The 26,661-nt window shown below is 42.0% G+C and overlaps 1 protein-coding gene across 5 annotated transcripts in view; it reads left to right on the top strand.

Annotated features, from left to right (window-relative positions):
• TEX2 (testis expressed 2) overlaps positions 1-26,661 on the top strand; it is a 100,592-nt gene that overhangs the window by 27,626 nt on the left and 46,305 nt on the right. The window contains exon 1 of one of the 5 annotated variants that reach the window (XM_053375300.1): positions 18,766-19,099. The exons of 3 other annotated variants lie outside the window; for them this stretch is intronic. In XM_053375300.1, coding sequence (XP_053231275.1) covers positions 19,066-19,099 — 34 coding nt within the window. In that variant the 5' untranslated portion in view covers positions 18,766-19,065. Of the gene's footprint in view, positions 1-18,765; positions 19,100-26,661 lie in introns of those variants that run through there. One more of the 5 variants, XM_053375299.1, reaches the window with a different exon arrangement.

Here is a 26,661-nt window from a genome sequence, read left to right as displayed (position 1 = left end):
CCATGGGACAGTGGCATGTAGAACTCGGCAAAGGGACAACTTGTTCCCTTGTTTTGACACTGGGACCAGACTTCACCTGCTGCATAAAGGCAGCAGCTTCTGGATATACTACAAGAGGCTTTGCCATGTACCTGTGCGGAAGGAAGCATAACTAGTCAAAGGTACTGGGAATGGGAATCTCCAGCACTGGCAGGTTTCATCAGTCAAGGCACAGGGATTTTGGGGCAGCAGACAGGGCAAGTGGGTGCATACAGACATATAATCCTAAGGGTGCATACAGACATATAATTTTAGCAGTGAGCTTGTTGCTGAAGTACATTCCCAACTTTTTAGGAACATTTTTTTTCCTGGATAAAGCTCAAGAGAAACCTGTTTGTCTTGCAGGAGAAGCGAAATTGGCACAGCCGTGACTAGTTAGCTCGTGTCAAGCACAAAGCCAGCAATTCTACTCCTTTTTGCAGTATTTTTAAGGCATTTGCTTAAAAACAGTAACTAGTGAAAGAAAATGATTAGATGCTGCCCTAAAACAAAGTACAACAACAACAACAACAACAACAACAACAACAACAGAATAATAATAACAATAGTTTATACAGCAGTTTCAAAAAAATAATGCTGTTCCCCTCCTTTGGTTCAGATGTCTCCTGCCGTGCTTAACCAGCATTCGTACTTAACCAAGATTTAAAACCTGGGTGTTATGTACTGAGTTGAATAGGATCCAGAATGCAGCAGTCTGATTGGTCCTAGAAAAATAGGATCCAGAATGCAGCGTCTGATTGGTCCTAGAACAATAGGATCCAGAATGCAGCAGTCTGATTGGTCTGCAGGAGCCACCCAATCCAGAAGTGAATCCGCAACCTGATTGGCCTACTGGAGAATCCCAGAATTAGCCAATCACGTGGGGCCCATTGTGTAAATAATGTATATAAAGAAGGCATTTCGGGGAAACTTCCATTCCTCACTACTCTGAGCTGAATAAAGAGCATGAAATCCATACACGACTCTGAGTATATTCCACTGGGTTTGAGGTGGCTTCTGCAGAGATGGAACTAGAACCTTCTGAGCCATATGTTCTCTCAATGAGCTATGGCATCTCCCTTGAGAACTTAAAAACATCTGGAGGGTGTACTCTAGCATAATTTCATTACTAAAAATACTGCACAGATGTTGGGCTCTGTTTCCTAAAAACTACAGCAAGTTACCAGAGTCCTGGTTTGGGCCTTGGTTCCTAAGGATGCATGTTTGCTCTTCACACTCTACAGCCCTGTAACCAAGGGGTGGAGAGGCTGTGGCTCTGCAGATGTTGTTGATCTCTCACCCCCATCAGCCCAAGCCAACATGGTTGGTGGGATTCGGGAGTCCAACACTTGGCCAGGGGTGGGTCACAGCTTTTTTTTTAAAAAAATAATCTTTATTACTTTTAACAACGAAAAAAAGAAAAACACAACAAAAATAAAACAAACCAAAAACACAGTACAAAAAGAATAAAAAAGAAAAAACATTTCAAAACACAACCTTTCTTTCATTCACTTGTTTCCTCGACTTCCTCACACCTCCCTTCTTGTATTCCACTTCTAATATGTAATTTCAGCAAATCCTTTCCATCTTTCTCTTAAATCTCTATCAATTATACATAACATAATTTTCTTAACCTTATTTTAACCTTAAAGCTAAAACTTATAAGTACTTAACTTCTGATAACATTTCTGCTAAATCCATGAAGTGTCAATCCTCCATTTTTCTATCCCTCAAAAGAAATTTTTTGTTAGTTTCATATAAACCTTAAACTTAGTATATACTTTAGTAAAAACTTTAAATTTCCAATCTTCTTCCCTCAGCTCTCCCCCCCCCCCCCCGGTTTTCGGAAACTGCCAGTCCTTTCCGTCAATTCCCTATAGTCACACCTTCCCCTCTCATTTTCTGGAGAATCAATGAGATGCTGAAACTTGCAGGGAGAGAGAAAGAGTGCTTTTTACCTTCTCAGCATGGCACCATCAGATGTCAAGGAAATAAACAACTATCTGACTTTTAGAAGACATCTGAAGGCAGCCCTGTCCAGGGAAGTTATTTTTTCCCCTTCAATTTTTTTTATTGATTTTCCAAATTTATAACAAACATAAACAACAAAAAAGAAAAAAAACATTACAATATAACAAACATACAAACATTTATCCTACTATTATAATCTCACTTATGTTACCATTGTTAGATGACTTCCTCAAATCCCTCTAGCTGAGTTTCCATATGAGTCATTGTAGCAGTAGTCCAATACTAATTTCTAATAAAATTAACCTAATCAATTGACATCTTTCTTTCTTATCATATTCACTTATATCCATAATGTTATACAATTTAAAACATTTAACTCCTAAGCCAATTTGGTACTCACAAATAGCACTAGTAGTATTATCTTAGAATATTTTACTAAATAATCCTTAAATGTCTTTCATTCTTCTTGGTACTCCTCCTCCTGTTCACGGATTCTTCCAGTCAGGTCGGCCAGCTCCAAAAAGTCCATCATCTTCATCTGCCATTCCTCCACTATTGGTATTTCTTGTAGTTTCCATTATTTGGCTAACAAAATTCTGGCTGCAGTTGTGGCATACAAAAACAGTCTAACCTTGGGCAATTCCAAACCTGTTAGTTCAGGGAAGTTTTTAATGTTTGATGTTTTAATGTCTTTTTAATATTCTGTTGGAAGCCACCAGGTGGAAACCCAGCCAGATGAGTGGGGTAAAAATAAATTACTACTACTACTACTACTACTACTACTACTACTTGTAAAGGCAACCTGTTGACCCCAAACTCACCGTATACTCAGACCCATAGTTTTCATCCAATATAGAGAGCTTGAAGTATGGGCTCTGTCACTACTGTATCTAAAATACACTAATACCATAATAGTGTACATGGTAAATTATTTTCCATACAGAGTTGCATACTATTTATTGCAAGATTTATTTAGAATAATCATCATTGTGCAGCTAGAAAAAAACAGTGTAAGGTAAGGCCTTTGTGTGTTGTTTCTTGGTGAGAGACAAATGAACAATTACTACTTTAATCAGGAGTCTCACGTTGCCCATAAGATCTCTCCCACCCCCCACCTCCCAAATCCCATGCTTGGGTGTAAGCGTGTGATTTATTTGCCTCCTGTTTCTATGGTATTATTTCAATCCCTGCCAAGTCTTTCATAGGCTTGTGACTCTTCTGGCCCGGTTGGTTTGGGGGAAAATAGTCTGATGTAACTGATTTGCTATTACAATAATTTCACTGTTTGCTTGCCTCTTCTCCACCCACAAGTGAGTTCAGGCCCAATTCATGTATTTATAGAACATGCTGCATGTTGTTGATAGTGAGACTGCTTGCCCAGTGCTTTAAGGAAAGCTTGACCATCATCACATTAATCTGAGGTACAGACTACAAAAATCTTGGGCAAGTTCACAGAATTAAAACAGTTTAAATGTGGGTGTTGAGTTGATACAGGTAAGGGTCTCATCTTTTACCTGAAACTGAAGCAGACTAATGTGGGTTTTTTAAAAATAAAATAAAAGCACTCCACCAGCTCTCTTAGTGCTGCCAAAATGGGTACTGATTCATTCATTTTGCATATAAAGACTCATTGCATAATTGTTATCAAGTGTGGAACAGGATTAATACAGTTTTGTCACATTAATTCTGTATCTGTAAAGATGAATTCAGGGTGGCTTACAGACGAATTTTAAACTAAACAAAACAGATCATTAGTTACACAAAATAGAATAAAAGCAGTACAGAACCAAAAACAGTAGAAAAACTAAATATACCTAGCAAGATGAACCAAAACCCCCTTTTCACATCCAGAAACAGTCTCAACCAGTCCCAAGAGCCTTTAGAAAAAGCTGTGTTTTCACCAGGCACTTGAAAGCATATAGTGGCAAGGCTAGGCAGACCAGACCCCCCTGGGAAGGGCTTTCATTAAAATTTCATTTAAAATTGGGGCCACCACTGAAGAGGCCTTGGTCATTGTGGACCTTTAGTCAGTGAGGGTATCCATAGTAGAACCTCAGTATCAAAAGTGTCATAGCTGAAAGAAATTCAGCCAATCAGAAGCTGCGCTTTGGTTTCTGAATGTTTTGGAAGTTGAACGGACTTCCAGAATGGATCCTGTTTGACTTCTGAGGTACGACTATACTTGACTGCTTATTTCTCTGAGCTGCTCTGCAGACTGGATTTTGTTTATACCCTACAACCTTTCTCTTTTTGTTACTTGGTGGAATGATGGGGACATGAAGCTGTTCTATCCCTGACCGTTCTGCTTGCTAAATTGTGCTTGGCAGGGTGAATGGAGCAATTTCCTGTGTTGTATAAAGCTCCCCGTTTTTATCTGTTCCGCTTTTCAAAGCTTACATGGCCTTTTCAGAAGGCAGCTGGCATATCCAGTACAGCCTCGTGGATTTACTTTTTGACCGAGGTCCTTCTGCATGCTGGCATTAATCAGTTAAGATTGTGCACCGTGTAGCAGATTTGCTCACAAAGAGGCAGAGATTAAGGGGAAATCTTATTTTTCTCTTTGGTTTCCCACGGCAGTCTGCGGGAACGCCTATGATTTCTCCTCACTTTGAAAATAAAATGCCCTGTTGATCCACCACAGGAAGCCCATGATATGCCCTCGCTCCGGTTACCTTTAGTTAACTATAGTTGCAATACTTTGTCCATGGGGGTGACCTTTGAAGACCACCTGGAAGCCGTAGTTGGTTCCAGAGTGCAGCTGCTAGATTGATAAGGACCCAACTCGGTCACCCCAGTTCTTAAACAGCTTGGGTTGATTTCCAGGCACAAATCAAAGCGCTTCTGTTATGCCATGCAAGACTTTTAAAAGCTTAAGAGTCTGAAATATCTAAAAGGACCGCTTACTCCCATATCAATCTGCCTGAGTATTGAGATAGTGTAGAGACTTTCTTGGGAATCTCCGGTTGTCTAAGGGGAGGTGGATCGCAACTTAGGGGAAAGTGTTTTTCCCCCCAGTAGCAGAACTCCATCTTCTCAGAGAAGCACACTGAGCTCAGTCATTGTCCGGCTGCAAGAAGACAATAAAGGTCTTATCGCTCATCTCTCCCCCCCCCCCCCGCTTTAGTGTTTATTGCGGCTAACGTGTCAGAAGGCTGTTGCAGTTGCTCGAGAGTAACCAGGCAGGACTCCAACCTGAGTTTTACAGGCTTTATTTTGGTGCAAACTATTTACAGTGCAGAGCCCCAAAGCTCATGTCTGGCTCAATCACTAGCAGAATCCGGGAGTGGTCGTTTTTTTGTACCTCCCCCAACATAAAAGTTTCGTTACCCCCAACCGTCTCCGCCCCTCTCTGCGCCTCAGACTACTGCGCAGGATGGGCGATGGCAAGGGCGTGCTTCCCTCCTCTCCAGCTTGCTCAGGAGCAGTGTTAAGGCTCCCACCAGCATCCTCTGGTCCTTGCACCTCTTCCCCACTGGAGGGGGGGCTTTCCTCCTCCCCGGAAGAGGAACTGCTTCGCAAGATTTTCGGAGGCTCCCTGTAACACAACTGCCCTTCTATTTCTCGCCTCTGAGGGACTTCCGGAGGCGGCGCGAAACAGCAATGGCGGTCCTCTTCAGTTGTTGAAGAGGGGCTCCGCGGAAAAGGGTCGTGCGCTGCGGCACAGCGACGACCCGTTTAGGAAAACCACGGGTAGAGTGAGCCCGTGGCCGTGGGATTCGGCGGGCACCAGGAGCGACCTCGGATACGCAGAAGGGACCCCGTAAGGGGCTCCGGAACGTGGAGGGGGTAGCGGTGCTGTGAATCCATCGCTCTTTCCGCGGAAGCGAAGCCGCGCGGCTGCTGCTGATGAGCGCTGACCTTTCTTCTTTGAACATTTGATTGGAAACAACAAACTCGTGAGTAAGAAATTTGAGGCTTTATTTGGACATCAAATTGGTGAATTTCGGCTGAAAGCGGGAGACGCTAAAAAGGAAGTCAGTCTTCCGTCCCTGTTTAAAGTACTGAGCAAAGTTTTTTTAAAGCGGAAGCGTTGAAAGGAGTTTAAAAGAAGTTGGAACTTACCCTGCAAGTTTGGATTTGATTGTGAGACTGTGCTATACCTCTCTATATTTTGTGGATTATAAAGTTATAAGCCCCAGCTCACGGGCTGCCTGGATACAAAGTAACATCAGACTGTGGCAACTGTGTATAGAGACATAAAGTTACATTGGGCTACTTTGCAGTTACAAAAAAGGAACTGTTGTTCACACCTTCGCAAAGAACCTTTATCATCTGCAGTTTAAAGTGAATTTAGAGGGTTTCCCCCCCTTATTTTGGATTTTACCATATTTGGGAATTAAATGGTGGAAACTTTTGGGGAGCTCCCCCTGCTGGATTGTGGAAATATAAACCTCTGAGAACTGCTGGTTGTTTTGGAAATCTTTTTGCCTGGATGATTGCTTTTCCCATGGGATTTACAATTTGACCTTGAAACCTAGACAGTTGTGGAATGAGTGTGGCAGGAAAAACAAGGGCTGCCAAGAAAGCAAAACAAACTGAACTATTGCAATCAACTTTGCCTGTGCAGCCACGTAGATCATCTGTTCCAATTGTGACAGGTCTGCAAGAAGGACAATTTAAACAGCCAGTTTTGGAGGATATGGCTGCAGGAGGATTAGACCCTATTTCTAAAGAAATATTGGATCAACTGGCAGCATTAAATAAGAAAGCTGATGAACAAGCGGCTAAATTTGACCAGGTTACAGCAACGATTAATAAGTTGACAGACCAAGTTGCTCAAAACACACAGGCGATAGGAAATTTTGAAAAGACTATATCAGAGAACCGAAAATTAGCTGAGGACGCAAACACGAAAGCAGACCAAAACAAAAAAAGGATTGAGGAATTAAGAGGGGAAGTAAGACCACTGAGTAGACAGGTCACTGAACAACAGGCCTATCTGTCTATGGCGGAGCTGAAAAACCGGGAAAGTAATCTTAGGATTAGAAATATTCCAGAACTAGAAAAGGAAGATTTGGCTGGCTTTTTGACTGCAGAAATATCCAAGTTCTGGGGTTTGGCAGAAGAGAAAGACTTCAAAATCGTCACCGCTTTTAGATTGGGAAGAGTGGCCAAGAAAGATAAACCAAGGGATTGCTTGATCATATTGAGATACAAGCAAGAAAAAGACAACATACTTGGCCTACATTTTAAAAACCCATTGGTGATACAGGGAAAGACAGCAGAAATCTTCAGAGACATACCAAAACAATTGTTGGACTTAAGAACTACATACAAGGATCTGGCAAGATTATTAAGAAACAACACAATCCCTTACAGGTGGGAATTCCCCCAAGGATTATCTTTTAATTTGAAAGGGAAGAAGGTGAGAATCAGAACAGCAGAAGAGCAAGAAAAATTCCTAAACGATCACGGGGAGGACCTTCGAAAAGGGACAGCAGGTACCTGGCCACCCCCCACGCCTGGTACAAAAGATCCACCTCCAGACATAGACGAGAAGGGAGACAACCCCATCGGCTAACAAGCTGATCCAGGATGTCTCTGCAGCTTTTTAGTTGGAATATCCATGGGGCAAATTCCCCTGAAAAAAGGAAAAGGATTTTTCACATTTTGAGGAAAGAACAACTAGACGTCATTTGTCTCCAGGAAACCCATGTGACTAGGCTCCACAGAAGAGTGCTAATAAACAAGCGACTAGGCCAAGAATTTATTTCATCAGCTAAAGAAAAGAAAAGGGGAGTCGTGATATATGCAAAGGAGAGCCTAGCACCAAAATTTGTGTTCAAAGATGAACAAGGAAGAATTTTGGCGATCGAAATACAATCACAAGGAGAAAAATTTTTGATAATTGGAATTTATGCACCAAATGAGGGGAAATCTGAATTTTATGGGAAGCTGCATGAGACAATGCTGGACCATATGGACTATAATAACATCATTCTGATGGGAGATATGAATGGGGTTGTCTCCACACACATGGATAAGTCACAAAATCAAAATGTGACTAAAGATGGCAGACTACCAAAGACTTTTTTTGAACTCACAGACAATATGGACTTGATTGATATCTGGAGGACAAAGAACCCCCTAGGTAGAGAGGGAACATTCTTTTCTGAGGCCCACCTATCCTGGACAAGAATCGACCAAATCTGGATATCTAGAGGACTGGCACCCAAGACCAAAAAAGTAGAGATCTGCCCTAAAACTTGCTCCGACCATAACCCCTTGAAAATGGACTTGAGACTTACACCAGCTGGATCCTTCAGATGGAGAATGAATGATGCATTGTTTAGAGACCAGGAGATAGTGAAGAAGGCCCAAAAGACGATGAAAGACTACTTTGAACTAAATTTGAACACTTTGGTGGAAAAAAAAACAATCTGGGACGCAAGCAAAGCTGTTATGAGAGGGTTTCTGATACAGCAGAATTCTATTAAGAAAAAACTCTGGAACGGTAAAAAGGACAAGATCTTGGAAAGGATAAAAGACGGAGAGAAAAAGTTGAGACTAAATCCAAAATCAAAAGAAGTTTTGAGAGAAATAAAATTCCATCAAGCACAATATGCAAAACTGATAAATCAAGAAGTTGAATGGAAAATCAAACAGATGAAACAAAGATCATTTGAATCGGCAAATAAATGTGGGAAGCTGCTATCATGGCAGCTGAAAAAGAGACAAAAACTGAACTTTGTTACCAATCTAGAGGTTGAAGGAGAATGTATTCAGAAACCAGAGGAAATTAGAAAGTGTTTCCAGAGATATTTTAAAAAATTGTTTTCCCAAGGACCCCAAGTGGAGACTGAAATAAATAAATTTTTAAAAAGCTATGGCCTACAAAAACTAACACAAGACAAACAAACTGACCTGAATTATAAAATAACCCAACAGGAAATCGAAAATGCCATTCAGAACATGCAACTAGGCAAATCCCCGGGCCCAGATGGACTTACCTCCAAATACTATAAGATATTGAAGGAATACCTGACTCAGCCATTGATGGAGGTATGTAATCAAATTATGGAAGGGAAGGGGGCACCAGAATCGTGGAAAGAGGCATTCATCACTTTGATACCAAAATTGGAATCTGAAAAGACTCAACTTAAGAACTACCGTCCCATCTCACTCCTAAACGTGGATTACAAGATTTTTGCTGACATTTTGGCAAATAGATTGAAAAAAGTCTTAAATGGAGTTATTCATAAAGACCAAGCAGGCTTTCTCCCTGGCAGGCATTTGTCAGATAATACTAGGAACATTGTTGACGTTCTGGAACTTCTACAGACAAATTTGAATACAAAAGCAGTTTTGATATTTATAGACGCGGAGAAGGCCTTTGACAATATATCTTGGAAATTTATGAAGAAGAATTTGGAAGGGATGGGAGTGGGAAGGGCGTTCCAAAATGGCATAGATGCAATATATTCAGAACAAAAGGCTAAATTGATAGTAAACAATGTGGTGACAGAAGAGTTTAAAATTGAAAAAGGAACACGACAGGGGTGCCCCCTATCACCCTTGCTATTTATTTCTGTCCTTGAGGTTTTGCTAAATTTGATCAGGAAGGATCAGCAGGTGGAAGGAATACAGGTCGGAGGAAAACAATATAAACTGAAGGCCTTTGCAGATGACTTGGTTTTGACATTACAGGAGCCGGTGTCCAGCACAAAAAGAGTATTGGAATTAATTTCTGAGTTTGGTCGGGTGGCGGGATTCAAGTTAAACAAACAAAAAACTAAGGTTTTGGCAAAAAACTTGATACCTTTAGAAATAGATGGGTTTCAGAAGGAAACAGAACTAAACGTTGTTAATAAAGTGAAATACCTGGGGGTCAACTTGACTGGGAAAAATTTGAATCTGTTTAAAGATAATTATGAAAAATGTTGGTCTGAAATTAAAAAGGATCTAGAAATCTGGTCAAGATTGAAACTTTCCTTGTTGGGAAGAATTGTAGCAGTAAAGATGAATGTATTGCCAAAAATGCTGTTTCTGTTCCAGACCCTACAGATCGTGGACAGAGTGGAATGTTTTGGAAAGTGGCAGAGGGACATTATGAAGTTTGTCTGGCAGGGCAAAAAGCCCCGAATAAAATTTAAAATATTAACAGATGCAAAGGAAAGAGGGGGTTTTGCCCTGCCGGACTTAAGGTTGTATTATGAAGCTGCATCCCTCTGCTGGCTGAAAGATTGGTTTTTGCTAGAAAACACTGATGTCCTAGATCTGGAAGGGTTCAACAATGCTTTTGGGTGGCATGCATATTTGTGGTACGACAAGGTAAAGTCTCATAAGTTGTTTAAAAACCATATTGTAAGGAAATCTCTGTTTTCTGTCTGGACTAAATACAAGGACTTATTTGAAAACAAGACTCCGAGGTGGTTATCACCGATGGAGGCTAAAGCCACAAAAATACTTAATATGGGGGGTGGCTGGGCAAAATACTGTGAAATAATAGAAAGAGTGGGTGACACTTGGAGGTTGCAGAGCTTTGAAAAATTGAAAGGGAAGGTGCGAGACTGGTTTCACTATGCCCAAATTTTAGAGATCTTTAAAAAAGATAAAAAAATTGGTTTCCAGGTGGAAAAATCAAAATTAGAACTAGAATTACTTGAACCTAAGACGAAAGTGCTTTCAAGAATGTACAACTTGCTGCTTAAATGGAATACTCAAGATGAGACAGTTAAATCAGCCATGATAAAATGGGCACAAGATATTGGATACAACATTATGTTTGAGGACTGGGAAAGGTTATGGACCACCGGTATGAAATTTACGGCATGTAGTGCCTTAAAGGAAAATATTATGAAAATGATGTACAGGTGGTACATGACCCCAGTCAAACTTGCAAAGATATACCATTTGTCTGATAATAAATGTTGGAAATGTAAGGAGGCTGAAGGAACTTTTTACCACCTCTGGTGGACATGCCCGAGGGTGAAGGCCTTCTGGGAAATGATTTATAACGAGTTGAAAAAGGTATTTAAGTATACCTTTCAGAAGAAACCAGAGGCCTTCCTCTTGGGCATTGTGGGCCAGAGGATACCTAAGAAAGACAGAACCTTCTTTCTATATGCAACGACTGCAGCAAGAATTCTCATAGCTAAATACTGGAAGGCACAGGAGCTACCCACACTGGAAGAATGGCACACACAACTGATGGACTATATGCAACTAGCCGAAATGACTGGCAGAATCCGAGACCTGGGAGAAGAGGCTGTGGAAGAGGATTGGAAAAAATTTAAGGACTATTTACAAAAACATTATAAGATATATGAATGTTAAAAATTTGCTAAGGTTTGAGGTAAATATGCTTCAGTATTGAAATTCGGAGTTGATAGAAACAAAGTTAATGATTGAGAAAAGTTTTAATTTCAGAGTGAATAATTAGATGAAAATACTAAAACACAGGAAACAAGGTATTAATTTGCTGTTTATATTTATTATAAAGAATGCAGGGATGGAGGAGATGGGGAAGTCCAGTGGATGATGAAAAAAAAAAAAAAAGACTTCGAAAAATGAACTTTTTCTTGTTTAATTTCTTTTTCTTTCTGTAAAACCGCTTTTGTTGTGTTATTGATGATGGATTTAGATTCTGGAAAAAAGCAATAAAAAAATTTATAAAAAAAAAAAAAAAAAAAAAATATTTCTCGCCTCTGAGCCGATGGCAGTTCCCTGACATAACCGTTTCTTTTCTTGGTGTGCCACTGTTTTTGAGATTGGTTGCTTTCAGACAAAATGCTAAACCACACTGTGGCAACCAGCCTTGGCAGGTTTTGGGCTCCAGTGCTCCCCAATCTCTTCCAGTGTGACCACATGGAGACTACTGGGAGGTTCTTTCACCCAAACTGTGGTTAGTGCTATCTATGGGTTAGACCTGTGGCATTCCAGATGTTGTCAGGCAGTAACTTGCTTCACCCCTGACCAAGGCCATGCTGCCAGGGGGCTAATGGGAATTGCAGCCCAATCAGTGTTTGAAATTAGCCAGGGGCCAGGCGTGTTTTGTGATTGGTGCAGGTCCAATTGCGACCCTGTTGAGATCTCTGGATTCTAGGCTGGTTACTGGGGATAGCAGAATGTCACTTAGAGAAGGATCTGAAATATTTCCCTTGTAGCTTGAATTAGTTTTGTTCTGGATTGTTTTATTTGGTGTTTTAATGTGTCGTAAACTGCTTTGAAATTTGTTCTTTAAAATATAAAGTGGTATGGAAATGGAATGAACAACAACAACAACAACAACAAATTCTACTGGGGGTGGATGGGAAAACAACGCATAGACATTTGATTGTGGCGACCGCAGCTTAGGTTTAAGTTGCCATTTGGCAATTAGATTATATATCTGAGTTTCAAACACTGATAATGGGCCACAAATTCCTTGCACTTGTTTAGGGGGGAAAGTCCGGACAGGAACCCTAGTTGAAATGGGCTTGTTTCCCTGAACCTTTGACTTCCTAGATGTTTCTGAACTGCAATTCCTATCAGCCCTAGTAAGTCTTGCCAATTGCCATGGATGATGGGAGTTCCAGTTCATGGATGGTTCTCCACGCCTTCTCTAATGGCTGCATAGCCCTAGAGACAATCCGTCAGACGTCACATGCTGGCTTTGGGCTGGGCTGGAGCCAATAGTGGTCTAACTCACAATTAAATGTGGGGGGGGGCTATCCCCTCTTCTCTCTTTCTGCCACCACTTCCCCCCTTCTTGCCACCTGCATGAAAGTAGCATGTGGTCCTTGTGTTGCAGGTTGTCCACCCCTACCCTAAACCATAGTTTGTCGACTCCACTCCAAACCATAGTTTGGCTGGGATCCAACATAAAGAGTAACCACAGTTACTTGAAAACAGAAGGGGAATCTTCTGATCTCTTCATGGCCACATAAGAGACAAAGAGGGGAGGGCAGAACACATGAATTATTTGGCTTCTGCAGATAACACAGCTATATAGTAAATTTTGAGTGTGCATTTCCCCCCTTAAGAATTCTAACCAAACTGAAGAGTGGGTTGTTAACATTTATATACCTCTACTGTTTTGTTTTTTGAAAGAGCAGAATGAACACACTAATAACTAATTTAGCCTAGCACGTAAGGGAGAAAATCAATTTGAAATTAATGTTGCAGAAATGACTTTGAATTTCTGATACCAGCATGCTTGTAGGGAATGTGTGTGTGTGAGAGAGAGAGAGAGAGGGAGAGAGAGAGAGAGAGAGAGAGGGAGAGAGAGAAAATCAGATGTCTCAAGGCAAAGGTTGTCGGACTACCAATAGACATTTGCTTCAGTCAGCATGGCGAATGTTCACATATTATGGGAGTTGCCAGTCTAGCAACATTTGGAGGGTTTACAGCAGGCAGAACAATTGGCAAGCCTTTAAGGTGCCACAAGATTCTCTGCAAGAAAACACGACACATGTACCCCCTGGAAATGTTTGCAAACTAGCGTAGAAATTTGTGACGCTGAGAACAAATGTCAAAGATGCCCCACCCCCCAATGATTGACATGATTTGGCAATGAGAATTTCTTCCCCTTTCACTCTCCTTTTCCCCCCCTCCTTCACATAGTCAGCACCCTCTCAGTAGCACTACCTCACTCAAATACCTTCCTCGCTTCTCACTTCCTCACTCAAATATCTTCCTCACTTCTTTGCTGAGTCATGGCCAGATTCCTGTGGAAAATGTGTGCCCGTGTCTGAGCTCTGCTTCATGCAGAAAGAGTCACAACTGCATGAAGTGAGGGCTTGATTCGCAGAAGTTGCTGCTATTTTGAAAGCTGGCCTGCAGGGAAAAGTAATGGAACATTCTGCTTCAAGTAGTTGTGCAAAGGCCCTTTTTCCTTTTTGCTTGTGAGGTCATTTGCCTCAGGCTTCTGTCCTGGGCCCGTTGTTGTTTAACGTCTTTATAAATGACTTGGATGAAGGAATTGAGGGGATGCTCATCAAATTTGCAGATGACACCAAACTGGGAAGGTTGGCTAATGCTGCAAAAGACAGAATTCAAAATGACCTTAACAGATTGGAGATCTGGGCACAAGCTAACACAATGAATTTCAGTAGGGACAAACATAAGGTTCTGCACTTAGGCAGGAAGAACCAGATGCACAAATATAGGATGGGGGACACCTGGCTTACTGGCAGTACATGTGAAAAGATACAGGGGTCTTGGTGGACCACAAGCTTTAACATGTCAACAGTGTGATGCAGCAGCAAAAAAAGCTAATGCTATTCTAGGCTGCATCAACAGAAGTATAGTGTCCAGATCAAGGGAAGTAATAGTGCCACTCTTTTCTGCCTTGGTCAGACCACATTTGGAATACTGTGTCCAATTCTGGGCACCTTAATTTAAGAAGGATGTTGACAAGCTGGAATGTGTGCAGAGGAGGGCGACCAAGATAATCAAAGGTCTGGAAACTAAGCCTTATGAGGAACGCTTGAAGGAGCTGGAAAAGAGAAGACTGAGAGGAGATATGATAGCCAAAAGCTGCCACATAGAGGAGGGAGCAGGCTTGTTTTCTCCTGCTCTGGAGGGTAGGACTTGAACCAATGGCTTCAAGTTGCAAGAAAGGAGAACATTTGGAAAAACTTTCTGAAGGTAAGAGCTGGTTAGTGGTAGAACAGACTCTCACGAGAGGTGGTGGACTCTCTTTCCTTGGAGGTCTTTAAACTGAGGTTGGATGGTTATCTGTCATGGATGCTTTAGCTGAGATTCCTGCATTGCAGGGGGTTGGACTAGATGACTCTTGGGTCCCTTACAACTCTGAGATTCTATGATTCTATTACAGTGGTACTTCAGGTTACATACGCTTCAGGTTACAGACTCTGCTAACCCAGAAATATTGCTTCAGGTTAAGAACTTTGCTTCAGGATGAGAACAGAAATTGTGCTCCGGCGGCAGCGGGAGGCCCCATTAGCTAAAGTGGTGCTTCAGGTTAAGAACAGTTTCAGGTTAAGAACGGACCTCCGGAATGAATTAAGTACTTAACCTGAGGTACCACTGTACCTTTGGTGGGGGTGCTTTACTACATCTTGTCTGTAAACTTTGGGGGGGGGGACACCCTCTTTGAGTGGTGGTTGACTGTGTATGGCAAGTTCATAGGAGGCCAATCTTCTGGTACGGGTAGATAACACAGCAGGTTCTTTTTGCTGTACACCGTTGTTGTTGCTGGAATATTTTTTATTTTTCAAAATTTACAAATTATTTCCACTTTGGTAACTCGGTTTAACATGTAAAGGGAAAAAAGAACAAAGTGTTTGCTTGGAGAAGCAATGGTAAAGGGAAGAAGTGAAAGGGGTTGGGGTGAGATTTAAGGCTTGCCCAGGGCAGAACGCCACAGCATATTACTTTGTTGTTGTTGTTGTTTAGTCGTTTAGTCGTGTCCGACTCTTCGTGACCCCATGGACCAGAGAACGCCAGGCACCTCTGTCCTCCACTGCCTCCTGCAGTTTGGTCAAACTCATGCTGGTAACCTCGAAAACACTATCCAACCATCTCGTTCTCTGTCGCCCCCTTCTCCTTGTGCCCTCCATCTTTCCCAACATCAGGGTCTTCTCCAGGGAGTCTTCTCTTCTCATGAGGTGGCCAAAGTACTGGAGCCTCAGCTTCACAATCTGTCCTCCCAGTGAGCACTCAGGGCTGATTTCCTTCAGAATGGAGAGGTTTGATCTTCTTGCAGTCCATAGGACTCTCAAGAGTCTCCTCCAGCACCATAATTCAAAAACAGCATATTACTAAACTAAGCAAATCTGAATGTTGTGCTTCCCACCTATTTCCTTTTCCTTCTCCCAGTCCTCTCTCTCTTCCCTCAAATAACGAAGAATATAACTGATCTGTAAAGAGGACTCGATGAGCTGAAAAGAGAGGCAATGTATGTACTTTTGCAACCCGAGAAAATATTTAATAAAAACAATTGAAATAAACAAACAAAGGGAAAACTGTTGGTACCTAGCCATCCTTTCAGGGCCTTAAAGCAAGAGATTTGTTCTTCTCCTCCTAGAATTTGAGAATGTGTTTGTTCTCTTGGTGAAGTGGGGGCATTGATGAGGATGACGACAATAACAGCAGACTAACATGTAGGCATCAATTTGTTGCCTACATCATTTTTTAAAAAAAACAACTACAGCTTGTGAGGAATAAGCAAACATAATATTTCCCTGACATACATGGTAATAAAGCCAACCAACTCCTGGCATTGGGTCTGTCTCGAGGTCACGGCTGCAGCTGCCGCCTTTGTCTTTGAGCAAGGCCCGTGTTGTTCTCGTAGGCCCTTTGTCCCGATCCCTTAGAAGAGAAAGTACCATAAATGTATTTTCAAAGCAAGTCATCAACAGATCCTTGTGAAGCAAACAGTACAGAGCTGTTGGTTCATCTGGCTCTGGAAGGGACTGCCTGTTGGTACTGTAGCCTATCTCAGCGGCCCTTCATACCCTGTTTTGTGGCCCCCTGGATAAAGGGGGTATGAGGGGGGGAAATAGGTGTGATCATTTGAGGAAGTGATGAAGGTGTCTATTATCATTGCAGAGGAAACCTGCAGAGAAAATCAGTGCTTAGCATATTGTTGTGGTTGGTTGTGCACCAGTTCGGCCTACTTTACAGAGTGATTGTGACATGACACTTGCAAAATCACTTGTGGTTGGATTCATTGGCCCTGGGAATTTCCCCCACTTCTGTGCTGATCTGTACTTTGCTTGGGTGGGGTAGAGTGTTCATCGGGTAGAAGTGTTCTTGTTGAAGCCTTGCCAGCTTCCAGCAGCTGACTTTTAATTAAAAAAACCAAACATACGGGCTTGCAAAACACAGCGCACCAAGAGTGGTGCTTATGCTTGTGACTGATTTAACACAAATGAATCATAAGAAGGCTTAAGTATTAAAAGCTTGCAAACCTGCTGAAGCTGAGTCATTCTGCTGGTGACTGGTCTTCCTCCACCCTCTTGAGTAGCATTCAACTTCACACTATGTCTGTGTTGCAATAGGGTGACTTGTAGGTCATAAGTCTATGTCACATGGAGGAGACGGTAGCTCATTCGTTTTAAAAACTGAAATATACTTGGAGTCCTTCAGTGATTTCATGCTCTTTATTGCAGCTTGTAAAACAGTGATTGAATTGCCCCCCAAACATCAGGCTTTTATATACATTATTTACACACTGAGTCCCGTCTGATTGGCTGATTCTGCTTCCTTCCTGGAGCCTGATTGGTCTTTTCCTGCAGGCCAATCAGTAGAATGCCAATCAGTTGTTGCATTCTACGATCCTACCAGCCTAATAGGCTGATTAACTTCCTCCTGGAGCCTGATTGGTCTTCTCCTGCAAGCCAATCAGTTGTTGCATTCTAGGATCCTACTTGCCTGTTGTTCTAGGATCCAAGCTTACAAGGGTAAAGAGACCCCTGACCATTAGGTCCAGTTGTGGCCGACTCTGGGATTGCGGTCCTCATCTCGCTTTATTGGCCGAGGGAGCCGGCATACAGCTTCCGGGTCATGTGGCCAACATGACTAAGCTGCTTCTGGCGAACCAGAGCAGTGCACGGAAACGCCGTTTACCTTCCCACCGGAGCGGTACCTATTTTTCTACTTGCACTTTGACGTACTTTTGAACTGCTAGGTTGGCAGGGGCAGGGATCCAAGCTTAGTACATAACAAAAATGCATTTATCCAAGGATGGCTTCAGGGTTTAGGTGTGTCCCTGACCCAAGAGTAGTCAGATATTATTAGGACTTCTGCTTTCAGTGGCTTATTGCTTTTTGGTTTTTTTAAATTAAAAATGCAGTGAAATGGTGACATACAAATTCAATAAAACAGAGAATACAGCACAAAGCAATATGTAGTGTAACAATGGCAGCAGTGTTAGAAATGGAGATAGGAAAGCTAGGAGCTAAATGGCCCTTAAACCAAGGTTAAGGGCGCAACAACAGAATGTCTAGGTGTGCTTTTTTAATAACAAGAATACAAAGCTGACAATGAACAAACTGTACCTAAAATCTTATGTTCATTATTCACATGGTCTAGTCCTTCACCTCCCCCCTCCCCCAATATTCTGAAGAGGGTCTCTTCTCCAGTCTTTAGAGTATCTGGAAGTGGGGAGGCAGAAAAAGGTCCTTCTTTCTTTCCATTCTGCAGTTTTAATCTGAAATCTTAGGCACAGTACATTGGTACCTTGGGTTAAGTACTTAATTCGTTCCGGAGGTCCGTACTTAACCTGAAACTGTTCGTAACCTGAAGCACCACTTTAGCTAATGAGGCCTCCTGCTGCCGCTGCACCGCCGGAGCACAATTTCTCTTCTCATCCTGAAGCAAAGTTCTTAACCCGAGGTACTATTTCTGGGTTAGTGGAGTCTGTAGCCTGAAGCATATGTAACCTGAAGCATATGTAACCAGAGGTACCACTGTACTGCGCCCAGAGCTAAAAAACGGCTTGCGCTAATGAAATTCCCTGTTGCAAAATGCGCCTAGAACAATGGGAGTTTCGAACACTGAATAGCTGTTTCAGCGCAGTTCCTGGCCATTTTGGTCCATGCAGATTTGTAAAGGATGGATTTTTAGGGCGCTATCGACTACACACACACACACACACACACACACACACCTCTCTACATGGGTTTTGAGAATGAGAACCTGAAGTAACTTACGCTGAATTTCAACCACTTGCCTGTCCCTGTGGAGGGACTGTATTGATTTTTAAGGTGATATTTCTTTAAAAGGAAAGGTGGGGAAGAGAATGTCGGTACTGTGAAAGTTCCTTTTAAAGCTTGAGAGTGGCAGTTTGTTTTCTTTCTCTTGTTAGCTGGGCACAGAGGAGTGGAGAAACAGGGAGCTAATATACGAGGAAAGATCATCTGGAAATAGTGGGGGGCAAGAGATCTCAGTAACTTTGCAGGGCGGCCTCTGGAAGGACACAGAAGCCTTCGCACACAAAGCCTTGCTGCTAAAGTTGTATTTTTGCCCAGGCAGTGAATTGCTTTGCTTTGTTTTTTAAGGAGTTATGAAGGAAAGCAGATCAAACGGACAGATTAGTGGTCCAAGTTGTGGACTCAGTGGAATTTGTGCCAGGCATTGAACAAACAACTTACCAAGGTGCTTGAAGGAGTTTTGCAGCTGAAGGATATGAAGAGCTGTGGATATATAGCGAGGGATGAATGTAAGTAAGGGAAGCCGACATCTGGGTCGGTGGGGACACTACTTCCATCGAAAGGCTTGTGATAAGGTTCTGAGCCAGATGGCTTGCAGAGAACCTTTCTCTAAACAGGATTGTGTGCTCCTCGAATCATTAACACATTTGCCATCAACTTCAGAAGTTGAGTGATTAATTCTGGCATAATTAGTAAGAGTACAGACGAGAGTGGAGATCCCAGTGTGGTGTTGTGGTTAGACTGTTGGATTGGGACCTAGGAGACTAGGGTTTGAATCCGCCCTCGGCCATGAAGTTCACTGGGTGACCTTGGATCCATTACTACCTCCCAGCCGAACCTCCCTCGTAGGGTTTTTGTAGAGATTAAATGAGGAGGGGAAGAACGATCCAAACTACCTTGAGCTCCTATGGAGGAACAAGGTGGGATGTTAAACAAACAAACCACCAACAAGGAAAGAAATGGTCATATGGTAAATTGTTAACCTATGGCGCAAGTATGATATTCTGTTTCGTGCAGCTTAAATTCAGTTTTCCCCATTTCTGCAGCAGTTCGTGTTTCTTTAAAAAAATAATGCTTATGAAAATTCTCCATAAGAAGACTTGGTGTTTTAGTTGTGTCTCCCCCACCCCAGCTAAATAAAGATGGTGAAGTCTTCATTTGACTAGCAGAATCACAAGCTGAATATTTAGGCCATAAAACTCTGAAACCGGCAATTATTTCCCAGTAGCACAATGTGTTCTCTAAAATGTTTTCTTTTGAATTAGGAATGCTTCCACATTTCTTTGTGTAAGCCCAAAGATGGTCCACTAAGTGTTCTTTTGGCAAGGAATTCTTTTGTGTACAGAATTGATGCCACAATCTCAATTATTTGTATTGCAGTAGTGATGTTTTACAGAGGTGCTACTGTAATGCACATTTGTAGATTTTATCTTGTGAACTTCCTTGAGATCTTTTGAAGAAGGGTGATATATAATACTAACAACAACAACTTATTTGCTAAATTTCACTAATTTAGTATGCATCAATATTTTTTCCATTTAGTATATTAATGGGAAATTCATTTATTATCAGGTAACTAACACTATATTTGCAAGTAATAAATGAAACCATGTTAAACTGTTAACAAAACAACAACTACAGTATACTTTTGGAAAGATGTGGTGCAAAGGATGTGCCTAGACAGTAGACTTTGTGCTAGTTAAAATATTGTATGAATTTAAAAAACGACGGGGCAGAAATCCAAGGACTGAAATAGTTTGAATTCTCAAAGTCTTAAGACTATCTAAATGGTTGTTGGGGAACTAAAGTGCTGAAGAATAGTACAAAATGTGTTATTGTTGCAGCGCTCATTTTGCTTCCACAAGTGGATCAAAATTGGTCACATTTGAAAGAGGCTTTGTAATGCTCAGTATAGTATTTATAGTGCTTGGTTGTGTGTGTTCAATTGTGTTTTGTAAATACCCTTTTACTAACAGCCTTGAATTCAGCATTGCTTGGGAATTCTAAGGAATGAAAAACTAAGTGCAGTTTTGAAAGGTTTAGTTCGCCATCTTGATTCAAAATGGTGTCCTCTTATAATCAGCCATAGATGAAAACCTGCTCCTTGATCTCAGGAATGTGGCTACAATGTCTTAAGACATCTCCAAACTCACAGAGAACTGACAACTTTTCAAAATATATAGTCTATCTATCTAGATAGATAGTTGCCACTTTTCTTTATCTAACAAAGTCTTCAGCAGTGATTCTCTGGTCAGACTTCCAAGTCCTGATTTACTTGCCTAGCCTGTCCTTCCATTTTTTAATAGGCACTATAAATAACAATGGCTGTTTGGACAATTAAATATTTCAACATAGTCATTTGTGGTGGTGGAGTCAGCTGGGCTGATTTGCAAGTCTGCTGGGCTTGTGGAAGTTGCTTTTTTCATTAGGCAGGAGTGCCATTTTGGACTTACAGTGGTACCTTGGGTTACATACGCTTCAGGTTACTGATGCTTCAGGTTACAGACTCCACTAACCCAGAAATAGTGCTTCAGGTTAAGAACTTTGCTTCAGGATGAGAACAGAAATTGTGCTCTGGCGGTGCAGCAGCAGTGGGAGGCCCCATTAGCTAAAGTGGTGCTTCAGGTTAAGAACAGTTTCAGGTTAAGAACGGACCTCCGGAACGAATTAAGTACTTAACCCGAGGTACCACTGTACTTTTTTGGGGGGGGAGGAGGGAAACATTCCTCCATTCAGTGAGTGCCCTGAAAAGTGATAGTGAGACAACTCATCTTCAGTCTGGGGCGCCCTCCATGCATAGACAGAGTTTTTGAAGTGGTGTGCAAAACTAGGAGCTTCTATTTGTGATTAGAAAATGTCTGAAATTCCCAGGTGTCAGAAAAGGTTATTTATGTATGCAGCAACTGTGGCCCGTGTTTCGATAGCCCCCAAATGGAAAGTGAGCGAGGTCCCAACTAGAGAGTAATGGCAAATTAAGTTGACGGAATATGCACGACTTGCAGATTTAACATATAGAATAAGAGAGCGAGAAGAACATACCTTTAAAGAAGATTGGAAAACATTTATTGGAATAGATGGAAAATAACTGTATACAGCTGAAAACGCCGGCATCATTAAGAGAAATTCAACAGAGTGAATAATTTTTGATGGATATAGAAGTGGAAAAATTTATTTGAATGGTTATAGTAAAATATGCAGGGATGTATGATATGTAAAATGAACCATGGAAAGAGAAGGGAAGTCACTGGTTTGTAAAATGTTTATTTGAAATTGTAAAACAGGAAAACTTAATAAAAAATACTGTTTTTTAAAAAGAAAATGTCTGAGCATGCACAGAGAATTGCAACAGACTTTAAGCAGGAAAAACCACATAAAGCCCAGTTAATGCGTGAATACGCCCATAGTTTTAAGTTGGTTGTGATGCTCTTTCCTCCTGTCGTACACAATCTGGGATTGTGCCACGCAATGTGGAGACAGGCAGTGCCATGCAGGTGCTACTGAAATCAAATTTTTAATGCAATTTTCCAGTTACTTAGAACAAGAGCTGGGTCTCAAACTAAACTCTGTATAATTTTGGAAACTTAATTTTTTTTAAAAAAAATTAAACTTTGTGAAAATGTAAGAGTACTTTCATGTTGTTGTTGTTTAAAAAAGGAAAAGCTCTCACCCCAGGGTTAGCCAGTGTGGTGCCCTCCATATCTTTTGGGACTCCCAGGACCCATCAGCCCCTAGCCAGCATAGCAAAAGGTTAAGGATGATGGGAGCTGTAGTCTCAATATCACCTAGAGGGCACCACTTTGGCTGCCTCCCCCCGGCTCTTCCAAAGGTGTACCATCTCCATGAGGATGCCTGTGACACAATTCTTTATTTATTTCACAAAATCTATGCACTTCTTGATGTTTTTTTTTTTCCAAAAAAGCATCAGAGCAATTTACAAAATAAAATCGAGAAGAAATTTGCAACTGTGCTTTAAAACATAACTAAAGTTGAAATGCTAAAACGGATTAAAATTACCTTGGATTTCTAAGCATCTGGGTAAGCTTGCTTTAACGAGAATGTGTTTAGCAGACGTCGAAATAAAAACAGGGTAGGTGCCTGCTCCGTCTCAATCAGGGGTTCAAAGTTCCACACGTGAACGATCAAGTTCTTACAAATGCGAAACGGGAATTCTGTGGCACCCTTAGCAGTGCCAAGTCCACTGATCAAAGCGGCCGAGTGGGCACATTTGGGGTAAGGCGATCTCACAGGGTAAACTGGTCCCAAGTTGTTACGGTGAGTAACAGGTTCCGCTTGTGTGAACGTACACTGGTAGTTGCAATCAAGGCAGAACAAATCAGAGCCTTACAGTTCCTCTCCTTTCTGTCAAAAGAGGGCTGTAAAGCTGGGTGGTGGGTTTTTTCTCTCCCCAAATTCTGTCAGTCTAGAACAGGGGTCAGCAAACTTTTTCAGCAGGGGGCTGGTCCACCGTCCCTCAGACCTTGTGGGGGGCCGGACTATATTTTTGTGGGGGAAAGAATGAATTCCTATGCCCCACAAATAACCCAGAGATGCATTTTAAATAAAAGCACACATTCTACTCATGTAAAAACACGCTGATTCCCGGACCCTCCGTGGGCCAGATTTAGAAGGCGATTGGGCCGGATCCAGCCCCCAGGCCTTAGTTTGCCTACCCTTGGTCCAGAACAGGGGTCAGCAACCTTTTTCAGCCATGGGCCGGTCCACCGTCCCTCAGACCATGTGGTGGGCCGGACTATATTTTGAAAAAAACATATGAACGAATTCCTATGCCCCACAAATAACCCAGAGATGCATTTTAAATAAAAGCACACATTCTACTCATGTAAAAACACGCTGATTCCCAGACCGCCCGTGGGCCAGATTTAGAAGGCGATTGAGCCAGATCCGGCCCCCGGGCCTTAGTTTGCCTACCCATGGTCTAGAAGCTGGCATGGATCAAGTGATCTGTGTGAGTCTTCCTTTGTTAAGGAGCAGGATCAAATCTTCCTCTCCTCCTCAAGCAAGCTCCATTGTGAAACTGCCTGGCCCAGGTTGCAAAGCTGTGCACTTTGGGTCTGGTTTTTCTGCTTGGGCTGCAAACTGCATTATATGGCTGTTGGATTGAGTGGAACTGCTTTGCAGGCAGCTTGTGTGTCTCCCCGAGCCACATGCTCTCCCCATGCACCCAGGCTTCAATTGTTCTAAACTCAATTGTTGGTAAAATGATTGGGATGACAGATTTAAGGTACTGTGTGCTGAAATTGAGGGACGGACTGAGAAAAAGGAAGCAGCTGGCACAGCAAGCGTTCTAACCCCCTTCCCCTCCCCTTCCCGCTCCTGTAAACTTTCCGGGGTGAAATACATTGCTGTCACCTCTGCTAGCACAGCATATGCTGTTGAGATCGTGCAATCAGATCATGCATGGGCACTCTCAATGCACTCAGAAATTGGGCAAAGTAATATACAGTATTTAGCAGAAGAGGGGCAGAATCTTCTGTTGCTTGTCATTCTGGAAGGTGGGAGGAAGGATGAAAAGAGTTGCTGGCTGCTAGACCGGAGTTATATTGATGAACGAATGTGAAATCTCAGCCAATTGGTGTGTGAATGGATGAATGAATGAATGAATGAATGAATGAATGAATTTATTTATTTATTAATACGGTCACAGACCAACGTCAACACACACAATATCACAGATCATAAAAAATATCAGAAATACAAGGGACAATATGAATATAACAAGGATTTAAATATAAAAATTAAAATTAATTGTTAGCGTGCCCCCTGTAATTAACATTTAGGGGTTTGGTCATTATGGGATACCACTTGCTTCCTGCGATTGATTGCAGACGCACAGAATTTAGCTACATTTAATGTAGTCTTGGGATTCTTGTCCTCTAGCAGTAGTTTTAAACTATGGTATTCTGATTCTTTCCTGGACTTATGCAAAACAGGTGTAATAAAAGTCAAACGTATATCCTCATAAAGACGACAACGTAATAATACATGTGAAGCAGTTTCAACTTCCAACGAGCCACAAGGACAGACCCGTGCTGTGTATGGTTTACCCTCAAATCTGCCCTGAAGTAAGGCAGAAGGGAGAACGTTAAATCTGGCGAGGGTAAAAGACCGTCTGTATTTGGGTACCTAAAGACCTGACAGATAGTTAGCTGGAGAGAAACCTCTCCCATGGTCCCTTATTGCTGGATGTTTGATCATTTCGCTCATGTGGCATTGTAATTCTACGTCCCAGATACGCTGGCGAATTGTAGTCCTAGCTTTCTCGAAGCCTGTCGCTATCAGGGTCTGCTGTGGGATCCCCAGGCCTTTAAGTTTTTCCAGCAGTGTAGCTTTCCATCTGGATTGGTAGGTATCTAATAAGGTTAAAGGTGCCAGCCCAACTGGGAAGAAAATAAGCTTTAGCCAATAATGGATCTTCAATATCCATATCCGAGTACTGATAGGAATTTGCCCAACCTCCAAACGAACCGCTATGTTGGATACGCAAGAGGGAATCCCCAGCAGGCAGCAGAAAAACTTAGTTTGGAATGCCTGTAAGAGAGTAAGGTTTTTAAAGCTGCAGATCTGGGATCCATATAACAATTGTGATAGTATTTTGGCAGCAAAGACCTGGGAGGCTGCCGGTATGTGTTGGCCCCCTTTCCCATAAAAGAATCTTATTAACGCTTTGGTAGATCTTTCTGCATTTGCAATAGTATTATTAATCTGAAAGCGCCAGGAGCCCCTTTCCTGGAAGGTTACACCCAGGTATTTAAAGGTTGCTACCTGTTCTATTGAGCGATTGTCTATTCTCCATTTGTGCCTCCTCCTTTTTTTAGAGAACACCATGACTTTGGATTTGTTGTAGTTAATTGTTAGTTGTTCGATGCTGCAGTATTTGGTAAAAGATCTCAAAAGTTTTCTTAATCCAACACAAGAAAAAGAAATTAAAACTGTGTCATCTGCATATAAAAGGACCGGGAGGGGCGTACCAGCCAATTTGGGGGGATGGGCATTTTCTTTCTCCATATTTCCTACTAGCGAGTTTATATAGAATTTAAATAAAGTAGGCGCAAGGACACACCCTTGCCTAACCCCCTGATAGATTTGGATTTCCTTGGATAGGTGGCCCTGTCGGTCACACCTTACCCGGATCCGTGTATTTTCATATAGACTGTGGATGAGATACAGTAGGCTTTTGTTTATATTTGCGGCGCTTAGCTTTCCCCAAAGCCTGTCCCTCGGTATTAAATCAAAAGCAGATTTGAAATCTATAAAGGCCACGTATAGGGAACCTCCTTTTCTTGATGTATATTTCTCCGCAAGATGTTGGAGAACAAGGCCCTGGTCTAAGGTTGACCGATTTGCCCTAAAACCCGCCTGTGCTTCTGAAAGAATGTGGTTTTGTTCCAGCCAGTCCACTAATTTATCGCATAGGTGGGCAGCGTACAATTTGCTAATGATACTTAGGAGGCTGATTGGCCTGTAATTAGCCAGATCTGATCGGCTCCCTTTCTTGAATAAAGGGATGATGATTGCTAATCCCCAGTCCTCAGGGATAGTGGCCGATTGATCTATGCTGGTAAATAGGGCAGCTAGCACAGGGGCCCACCATTCAACATTAGCCTTAAGGAGTTCCGGTGTAATGTTGTCTATGCCGGGTGCTTTTCCAGGTTTAAGGGATTGGATGAGCCTATAGATCTCTTCAGTTGCTACTGGGGGCCATTCGACGCCAATATCACTCGAAGCTGGGGGCATGGCCTGCAGATGTTGATTTGATGTATATAAAGATGAAAAGTAAGCCTCCCAAATCCCAACTGGTATAGTATAATCAATTTCAATTGGGGAGTCTTGCCAACTTTTCGCAACTATTTTCCAAAAAGTGGCTGAGTCTTTCCTTCGAGAGGCCTCTAATAAGTGTTGCCACTCCCCCCTTTGGGCCTGAAGCTTTTTCTTTTTAATCAGATCTTTATATTTACGTTTGGCTTCGAACCATTCCGCAGGAAGCAAGGGTAAGTTCGCTGATTTGTAATTCCTGTACTTATCCAACAAAAAACGCTTCGTAGCAATACAT

Source organism: Podarcis raffonei, chromosome 2, assembly GCF_027172205.1.
Source record: "Podarcis raffonei isolate rPodRaf1 chromosome 2, rPodRaf1.pri, whole genome shotgun sequence".
NCBI lineage: Eukaryota > Metazoa > Chordata > Lepidosauria > Squamata > Lacertidae > Podarcis > Podarcis raffonei.
This window is presented reverse-complemented; position numbering and strand designations above follow the sequence as displayed.